This window comes from Schistocerca piceifrons, chromosome 5 (assembly GCF_021461385.2).
Source record: "Schistocerca piceifrons isolate TAMUIC-IGC-003096 chromosome 5, iqSchPice1.1, whole genome shotgun sequence".
NCBI lineage: Eukaryota > Metazoa > Arthropoda > Insecta > Orthoptera > Acrididae > Schistocerca > Schistocerca piceifrons.
In genome coordinates this window covers 53,242,111-53,252,821 of record NC_060142.1, presented here as the reverse complement: position 1 = coordinate 53,252,821, position 10,711 = coordinate 53,242,111, and the positions used below count along the sequence as shown (strand labels likewise).

General features: G+C 38.3%; 1 protein-coding gene across 2 annotated transcripts in view; it reads right to left on the bottom strand.

Moving 5' to 3' along the window:
* Nucleotides 1–2,578: 2,578 nt before the first annotated feature.
* LOC124798480 (CCR4-NOT transcription complex subunit 10-B) overlaps nt 2,579–10,711 on the bottom strand; it is a 161,524-nt gene continuing 153,391 nt past the window's right edge. For both annotated transcript variants that reach the window (XM_047261916.1, XM_047261917.1), the window contains exon 13: nt 2,579–4,329. In XM_047261916.1, coding sequence (XP_047117872.1) covers nt 4,274–4,329 — 56 coding nt within the window. In that variant the 3' untranslated portion in view covers nt 2,579–4,273. The remainder of the gene's footprint in view (nt 4,330–10,711) is intronic.

Here is a 10,711-nt window from a genome sequence, read left to right as displayed (position 1 = left end):
AAGCAGTGGTTGGGAAGGGAGTAAGACAGGGTTGTAGCCTCTCCCCGATGTTGTTCAATCTGTATATTGAGCAAGCAGTAAAGGAAACAAAAGAAAAATTCGGGGTAGGTATTAAAATTCATGGAGAAGAAATAAAAACTTTGAGGTTCGCCGATGACATTGTAATTCTGTCAGAGACAGCAAAGGACTTGGAAGAGCAGTTGAATGGAATGGACAGTGTCTTGAAAGGAGGATATAAGATGAACATCAACAAAAGCAAAACAAGGATAATGGAATGTAGTCTAATTAAATCGGGTGATGCTGAGGGAATTAGATTAGGAAATGAGGCACTTAAAGTAGTAAAGGAGTTTTGCTATTTGGGGAGCAAAATAACTGATGATGGTCGAAGTAGAGAGGATATAAAATGTAGACTGGCAATGGCAAGGAAAGCGTTTCTGAAGAAGAGAAATTTGTTAACATCCAATATCGATTTAAGTGTCAGGAAGTCATTTCTGAAAGTATTCGTATGGAGTGTAGCCATGTATGGAAGTGAAACATGGACGATAAATAGTTTGGACAAGAAGAGAATAGAAGCTTTCGAAATGTGGTGCTACAGAAGAATGCTGAAGATTAGATGGGTAGATCACATAACTAATGAGGAGGTATTGAATAGGATTGGGGAGGAGAGAAGTTTGTGGCACAACTTGACCAGAAGAAGGGATCGGTTGGTGGGACATGTTCTGAGGCATCAAGGGATCACCAATTTAGTATTGGAGGGCAGCATGGAGGGTAAAAATCGTAGAGGGAGACCAAGAGATGAATACACTAAGCAGATTCAGAAGGATGTAGGTTGCAGTAGGTACTGGGAGATGAAAAAGCTTGCACAGGATAGAGTAGCATGGAGAGCTGCATCAAACCAGTCTCAGGACTGAAGACCACAACAACAACAAACAACAATTGAGTACCACTCAGATTGGGCAATATTTATCCATTTGGACTACTAATGATAGAATACTGAGCCAATTTTTTAAAGAAATGCAATTCCATTTGGGTGATATTTTTATTGATCACTGCTGTTTTGGGTGACACAGACAAATTCAAGTGTATTAATATGTACTGATTTTAATTTAATGTTATTTTTAATGATATTCACTACTCCACTGCCTTGTAAAATACTGGAATATTGCACGCCCAAAGTTCTACCAGCCTCCAAATGATTACTCCAGTCATCTCATTAAACTGCTGTAGGTAATTGGGATATTATAGTACTATGTACATATTTTTAACTGACCATAATGTTAACCGAAAAATCAAAATCAGTTTTCCTCCTCTTTCTTCTTGCAAACTTACCTATAATTACGAACTATAACAACAAGCAAACAGCACAAAAACAATTAAAGGTAGTGTTGTGATGTGAGTCGGCAGCCACTATGTTCCAAGGTGCCAGATGTTACATCCTCTTGCTAATGATATATGGGTGGAAGGTGGCCAAAGGGGTTTGTTGCAATAAGAATGTGGACAGGAAAGCAAAAGATTAGTTGACACAAATGCACTCTAAATAAATATATTGTACTCAGCATGTGCATGAAGAAATGCTACATTGTTGACAACTTGTGGCAACCGTGGCTAGCTATAAGCAGAGGCCTGACACAGGCATGTGTCTATGTACACTGAATGTTTGCCTGTACAGCTATCAACAATTCAGTGTAAAGTATCTAGAAGTAATCTTGAACTAGAAGACTTGTGCCCAGTTGCCTGCTGCTTATAACATCGCCATGGCAGCCTTCATTCGTCAAGATGTTCAAAGTGCCGCTCGCAGTGTCTGCAGCAATCTTCGAGGTGCTGGCTCTGGCAATATGAATAGGCTACGATACTACAGGTATCACTTACATTAAACTCAAATGAAAGTAGCAACTGAACTGATTAACAAAAACTGAGCTCAAGCAATGCCAACAATTGGTCTTGGCTAAAATAGGGATAGGTGATAGCTGATAGTACTATGGATGTACAGATAGTTTGAATCTAGCGTTGGCCTTGCTGACTATTGATAGTGTGTACCTCTTTTCCTTTCGTATGACTGACAATCAAAACATCTTTCAATTTCACTATTTGGCAACTGTGCTGTGTGTAATAGGGGGGGAGTCTGGACCTCTGGTCGCCCCCCACCCTTTGACTATGTCCTTGTACCTGTAACCCAGCCAACGAGAGGTCCACAATCATGAAGCTGACAAACCAGTAGCTGGTGGGTAGCATTACTTGTGGCATCATTCTTTAATATGAGATTCACAATATAGTGTTTTGTAGATGCCATGGCTTGAAAATTTAATTCTTTGTGATCCCATGCTGTTTGTTACCTGATGTCCAAGGGTTTTACGTGTGTTCTTAATTAATCATTACAGGTACTGGTTGGTCCTTGGACTCTTTCTTCTGATACTTGACACAATTTTTGGTTCTGATCATGCTTCACATATGTTAAAAATATGTTAAAAATGCCAAGCTGCAAAGTAACTGGAATTCCATATTAAACTTTAGGTCTCCTTATACCTGATGAGCAAGAATTTTTGCAGGCTGGAGGAAGGTAAGGGAATAAGCAATGCAGTTTTAAATTCAAACAAATTCTCGATTTGAGTACTGCTTTATTCTTTTGTCAGAAGTTCATATTCTGCTAAATTTTGGCCATGAAGGTTTTGAAATCAGCTGAAATTTCTTACCATTTAACAGATTTAAACCTTGCTAATATTGTGACACAACTAAATCACAGTAGTGAATGACCACTGCAATATAAATAGCTGTATGAGCAAAGACAATCTCTCACTCGCAACAAAGTCACATAAACAAGAAGTTGTACACTGTGCTTCAACTTTTATTTCTGTTTAGACATGTTGCACAAAACATAGGCTGTTATATATTCACCTGAAGTGGCAGTCCAACATTTTTTTTAAAACTTCAGATTACTGCTCTGGTAATAAATAGAGGAAACTATTCTTATAGTATTAACATTCTGATCCTTTATACATGTAGATATAGTTTTACACATACCTTTCGTACTTTTGTCATACAAAAAAAGACAGTTACCAACAGAGACATCAATACTTTCAGAGATAACAATGGAAATAGTAATAATAAGAAGAAGGTGAAAAAAAAAAAAAAAACAGTTTTACTGGACACATTTTAACAAATAATGAATGAATACTTTTGTCTGTTTTTAGTAACAACGCTTTTACTTCCTCCATAAAATTTTAACATTGTCAACAAATAAATCTGTTTAAAAAGTTCATGTACTGTTAAAGAAATCTTTCTCCTATACATCTCTACACACTGTATGACATTAATTACAAGAAACATGACAAAAAATTTTTCAATTTCATTAGTCAACATTTTTGCCAATTAAGAATGTTTCTAATCATTTTTTGATCTTCTTTGTTCTTTATATACCATATGTAAGCTTATCCTTAATGACAATCTCCATATAACGCCTTAGTACTGTTAAAAGGAAAGTATGCAAGTGCTGCTAGAAATGCTGCTGAAATATTTGTGGACCTAGAAACAACATTTTCAGCACTCAAAAATTTCATGTTTGACATTAAAATCAATCTTTCTGGCACACAAAAATGTTAAAAAGAAATTTGATATTTTTACAAAAAAACACATATGCCGCAGCACTATCTTGTGGATTTTTATACAAAACATTGGTATTCACTGTATGGAAGACGTTTGGTCTACTTCAACCAGCATGCAGGTCTTTTGACTACTAGGAAGACAAATAAAGACTATCCTGAGTCATGAACATTAGGAAATCACTTACAAAACCAGTTATCACAATCGGTGGTCCAACCCCTCTCTCTCTCTCTCTCTCTCTCTCTCTCTCTCTCTCTCTCTCTCTCTGTGTGTGTGTGTGTGTGTGTGTGTGTGTGTGTGTGTGCACGCGCACGCACGCACACACATGTGCACATATATATGTGTATGTACACACACACACACACACACACACACACACACACACACACACACACACACACACACAAAGAAAAGATTCTGTGGGTTGGTAGGAGGAAACAGAAAATAGTGACATACTGAATATAAATACAGAAACATTTTTACATTCCATTTCATCACTTGTTCTATATCACTGTAAACAAGCATTTTTGTATAAAATTGCAACAGAAGTGTAACTTTCTTCATACCAATATTACTTACTTTACACAGCTTATGTGGCATTCATGTGAATAACTGAGGAAAAAATTGGACTGGACCATGCATTGTCCACAAAAACAGCAGTTACCCTGTACTGCACTCATCTATATTGTGGTGAATGTTGTTTCAGGATAGACCTTGCAACATCAGCATGACCTGGAACCACAAACATGCTGGTGAAAAAGATTGAAGGTAAGGTAATCTCTTCACAGTGCGAATAACAGTTGAAAATATATTCCACTTGAAATATGGGGGCACAGTGATAATTGTAGCTTAATCTCATTTACATAAGAAATAGCACAAAATTTTATTGTAACAGTCTGCTTACTGTCTGCTTCTTACTTCTACATGGCAGTGATGACTTTGAGCTCTGACAAGTGCTGCCACAATTAACTCATTGTTGCAGCATTCAACAATAGCATTTTACCCTGTTAAATGCACTTGATATTTAAACAACTTCTTTTCACTTCTTTTTAAATTGTTTCATTTTTCTTTCATCTTAGTTTCATTTCTTTTCCAACTTTCCATACATCCACATCTCATTCTTTGTTTCTTTAACCTATTCCAACCTCTACCTTTCCAGTTTTTTACATTTTCTTTACTCATATGTACCCAGCCTCCTTACTCCTCAGCCCTTTAAATTGGTTGTGGCATACATTATTTGCCTTCAATTTATCAACACATTCTGTAGTATACCTGAACACATGACATTTGTTTTCTCCTACACCAATCCCAAAGCAACTACAATATGAATGTGGCACCCCTGCGAAATAATTGACTTTGGTTGATTGCTCTAAGCCAAGGAATAACACAGTATGTTCATTTGTAATAAACTTTTTTATTTTGTCATATTCCAGAAAGTATTAAACACTTCTTCGCATTTGCTTGAGTTGATAATCCTCAAAATGGCAAAAGAAGCTTGTCAGTTTTCATGGTTTAGTGGCAGGTACTCATGTGTGTTTTGATATAGTGGTAGTGGTAGTAGAGGTAGCACAACTAACATTAAGGAATCTTGAACTAAAATGATTCCAATGTAGGAGAAAATGATTTTAATTGTTAACGTGTTTTGTTGTTAAAACACTTGTTCTCTTGTCCTTTAATATTTTACATTCCACTCTGAAGTACAGTGCAGAAAACATCAAACCTATGTGAAACAGAAGGATCTTCAATTTTAAACTCTTTGTAATAATAATTTGTACTCTAAATCTAGAAGCAAAACACCTGTAAAAATTAAAAATAGCCAACAACATAAAAATAGCTGACAAATTATCTTCCAATTTTATGTGCATTACCCTTTTTTCTGTTTCCTCTCATAAATTTAATTCTTAACACATTTAATCGCGCAGATATTTGACAAGCATTTGTACTGGTGCAGGCACCACTCAAAGACTTGGTAAGTAACTATTGTGAAATTCGCCTGAAATGATTTAGGATGAGGAACTACAAATAACAGGACTATTAGCTCTCTGACCTAGATAATATGAATATGCTAAAATTCAGTTAAATTAATCACATTACTAGACGTTAATGCCAGCAGCCTGCTCTCTCTCTCTCTCTCTCTCTCTCATACACACACACACACACACACACACACACACACACACATGAAATACACTTGTAAGAGCAATCTCTGTGGGGTTGTCAAATACGACTCAATCATCCACACTGCATTGATATATATTTCTTGAAAACACTTTTTCCTATAATACAATGAAAAATGTGAAAGTATAGTGATGAATTTTAGTATAATTGTGCTTAATCTCTATATAACACCAGTAAGTTGCAAATACTTATGTCACCTTCCAGTCCACACAAAAAATGAATCACTATATGCCAATTCACTTCTCATATGTAAATATTCTGAGCCTGCACAATTCCAGAGATTAGGCAGAAGAAGACACATGCAAATTGTGTCTTTACCCAAAACTGCATGACAGTATTTTCATTTTGACTTCACACTGCACAGATCAATTTCTGTAACCACCCCTGCAGCATTTGTAAGAAGTGTATTCCTGACTATGATATGGCTTGGAACTGAATAGTGTCCTGGTTAAGAGATGAAATTAGAAGTGCAACACTAATGTTTTGTCAGCCTGGAATTTCATCCGCACATCAAATTTTTTGAGACATCTTGAAACATAGTATTAGTGGCAATTGTAACAATTTTTTTTTATCTCACAAGTTTATCTTATTATTAGGTCTACAACTTTGCTCTTGCCATTCCTTCTCAAAGTTTGAGGCTTTATTGTGCTAAACATACAAAGATATTAAAATTCAAAGTATTGGCCATTGCTGGCCACTTCTTTCTCCCATTCATTCAGGCCACATATGAATACAGCAGCATAAGAACTGGGTGTCTTTTCAGAAGCTCTATGAATTGATACAATTTTGCACTTGTTCACTGGTCAGCCATGCCATGTGTCACTGATTGAAAAAGGTGGTAGTCAGAGAGGGCATGTCTGGAGAATATGGACGATGAGGTTGGAATTCCCATTTCAATGTTTCCAAGTATGTTTTGACAGGTTTTGCAACATGGGGTCAAGTACTGTCATGTTGCAAAATCACCTCTTCCAGTCTGTCACTGTAATAACACCATTTGTCTTTCAATGCCCAGCTCAAACACATCAGTCACTTTCAATAACAATCTCCTGTGATTGTTTCAGTTGGTTTCAGTGCTTCAAAAACATTTTGTCTTCTGCCATCAAGTGGTCTTTGACATCAAAATCACCACTCTTGAAGTGTTGAGCACATTCTCCACACTTTCTGTCACTAACAGGTTTCCCAACACAGGTCTTCCTCACAATTTTATGAGGCTCAGCCTGAGCCATAGATATCTTCATATTCAAGCAGAAAATTAAAACTTCCTACAGATGATGAGAGGAATTAGCCACTTTTCAGCTCACCAGATTAGAAGATAATCAGCAGGCTTCATATAAAGTTACTTTTTCATTGCCTGTAATATATCACACCAGCTAAAATGCAGCCCTACTGTGAATACCGTTCTCTAACACAGAAAGAGTTGGTTGACATTCGTAAGCAGCTGGGAATCGCCCTGACTATAGTCAAACAATTGGCAGCTGCTGCAAGTCATTGTTTTGGAAGAGCTAGATGTCCTAAACAGGGTGGACAGAGAATAGGGAGGACTCAGGGTGTTGTAATGTTCCCCCTAACCAAGTCTGAGGTGCTGTCTTTCACTGAAATTGAGCCAGTGGGACTCACTTCAGGTGTTTTGGGGAAACCTGCCTTGTCTGGTATCAAGAGGAGGCAAACATGAAAGAGTAGGGGTCTAATGGTTGTCAGCAGTTCAAATGTACAGCACATGATGGTACACCTTAGGGATGTGACAGCAAGGGACAGGGAAAGATATCAGGTGCACTCAAGTGTGTATGCCCAGGAGGCTCATTCAACATGTTGAAGAGGCTACTCCAGCAGCCACTGCGGGAACAGGGTGCAACCACTTGCACATTGTGGAGCACCTTGGAACAAATGATGCCTGTCATCTGGGCTCCTGTTTCATATTTGGGACATACTAGTGACTGGCAGAGAAGGTGGAGAAGAACAGCCTTGCACATGGAGTTTCACAGAAGCTCACAACTTGCATCACTGTACCCAGAACTGCTTGTGGCTCCCTGGTTCTGAGCTGAATGGGAGGACTGAACCAGAGACTCTGAGGGTTCTGTGCCAAGCTAGGCTGTGACTTCCTGGGCTTGTGTCATAGGGTTGAGAACTGTAGGTTCCCCCTAAATGGGTTAGGTGTGCACTGTGCATCAGAGGCTGCTACTCAGATACCTGACTGTGTGTGGGGTGCACACAAGGGCTTTTTAGATTAAGTGACTCTACATCCAATCCAGATAACAACAGCTGTAGGAAACCCAGAAATATCAGTATAAGATTGAAAGAAATTCCTCTCATAGGTGAGATTATTAAAAGCCTAATGGTTCACTGCAAAAGCATTCACAAAAAATGCCAGAGTTTGATGTACTCTTGAAAAGCAGTGAATCAAACATAATACTACGTACAAAAAGCTGGTTGAAATCTAAAATTGAAATCAAGAGCCTCAAATCCACCAAAACGGAAACTGAAGCTGCATGTGAGATGTTTTGGGCAAGACTCACTATCAAGGTTGGGCATAAAATGATCCTTTCATCATCCACCATACTCATCACCTGCTGTTCTGAAGACTTTAGAGAAAACCTTGCCACTTGTAAGTAAACTCCCCAACTACACTACACTGGAACCTCACTTAACAAGCACCTCCCATAATGCAAAATTTGCATAATGAGAAAAACAAATTGTAAAAAAAATGACTCACCTATGAGCAATGTTTCACGTAATGAGTGACGAAGATTTAGTATGATGTCACCAGCAATTTGCATGTGATTGGGGAAACATCCAACAATATGAAAACCTTTCATTGTCAGCAGCAGCATATGAACAATGTCTTTAGTACATACTGCAGTTTGCGTTTAGTGCCCTTTCTGCAACCATATTAGTGCATCTATATTTTTTTGTGTTTAAATTTTAGTAACTTTTGTAGAAATGTCCCTGAAGACAATGTCGCAAAAAGACAACCACAATAGGAAGAAAATGACCTTACAAATGAATGTAAAAATCAGCGAAAAATTCAAACGTGGTATGATTGTTGCTGATTTAGCACATCAACTATTTGCATTATCCTCAAGAATAAGGACAAGATTAATGACATAGATGCTTCAAATGGAGCGACGAGTGTTTAAACAATGGTTTTGTATTCTGGACAAATGGTTCAAATGGCTCTGAGCACTATGGGACTTAACATCTATGGTCATCAGTCCCCTAGAACTTAGAACTACTTAAACCTAACTAACCTAAGGACATCACACACATCCATGCCCGAGGCAGGATTCGAACTTGCGACCGTAACAGTCGCGCGGTTCCGGACTGAGCGCCTAAAACCGCTAGACCACCGCGGCCGGCTGTATTCAGGACAGTGTCGAAAAGTTGCTCCTTATGCAGATAAATGGAAAGCAATCGCAAAAGGGACACTGTTAATGAGAACATCATGTGTGAGAAAGCGAGAATGATTTTCACTGACCGTGTTAAGAAGACACCAGGATCATCAGGGGCCAAAGAAGTATTTAAGGAAAGCCATAGGTGGTTCGAGGAGCTTAAGAGAAGAACTGGCATCCACAGCATTGTGACAAATGGTGAAGAAGCCAGCTCTGACACAAAGGCAGCAGAGAACTTCATTAGCAACTTCAAGATGCTCATAGATTCTGAGGGGTACCTGCCATAACAGGTTTTTAATTGTGACAAGATAGAATGCATTGCCTAGTCACAAGCCAATGAAAGACCATCTTACACTGCTATTCTGTGCCAATGCAATAGGCAATTTTAAAATGAAACTGCTGCTTGTTTATCATTCAGAAATTCCAAAAGCCTTCAAGAAGTGTAAATTTCTGAAAAGCAGGTTAAATGTGATGTGGAGGACCAACAACAAGGCTTGGGTTACACATGATCTTTTTTGTGATTAGGTCAATGAAGTGTTTGGTCCTTCAGTGAAAAAATATTTGCTTGAGATGAATCTGCCACTCCATGTCTTGCTTGTTATGGACAATGCACCTGCCCATTCTCCAGGCCTACAAGACCACGTTCTTGGAGAATTTCAATTCATCAAGATCCAATTTCTGCCTCCCAACACCACTCCATTACTCCAGCCTATGGACCAGGAGATTATTTCTCAGTTTAAGAAGCTCTATACTCCAGCACTCTTCAAGCATTGCTTTGAGTTAACTGAAGCTACCAATCTCACGCAGAGAGTTTTGGAAATATCACTTCCACATCATTGAATGCATCAAGATGATTCAGAAAGCATGGGAAGAGGTTACCAAGAGAACTCTCACTTCTGCTTGGAAGAAGCTTTGGCCGGAGTGTGTTGCCAAATGTGACTCTGAGGCATTTGCGTCAGTACCTATGCAGCCTACAGTCAACGAGATTGTGTCTTTGGCCAAGAGCATGTCATTAGAAGTGGATGACAATGATATCGATGAGCTTGTGGAAGATCATAGCCAAGAAATGACCACCAAAGAGCTTAAGGACTTGCAGTGTGTTTCACAGCAGGAAGTTGTTGAGAGGAGTTCTTCAGAAGGGGAGGAGGATTTGGTAACTGCAAAGCAGCAATCTTCTGGCACAATAAGAGAAACGCTGAAAGCATGGGAATCGGTTGCATCGTACATTGAAAATCATCACCCCTAATAAAGCAGTGGCAACGTGTGTTATGAATTTAATTGACAATAATGCTGTGTCGCATTTTCACCAACTGTTGAAGCATTGGCATAAACAAATGACTACATAAAGCTTCCAAGTAAAAAAAAAATTAGTTAAGTAATGTGAATAAGAAAGTACCATGTTATTGTATTTTACATTAATTTATATGGAATAAATTGTTTTGCTTAACGATTATTTTGCACTATGAATAAGATTCTGGAACGAATTATGCTCGCTACGTGAGGTTCCACTGTATAATCACTGGTGGGGGCTTTAATCATCTAACAATCAA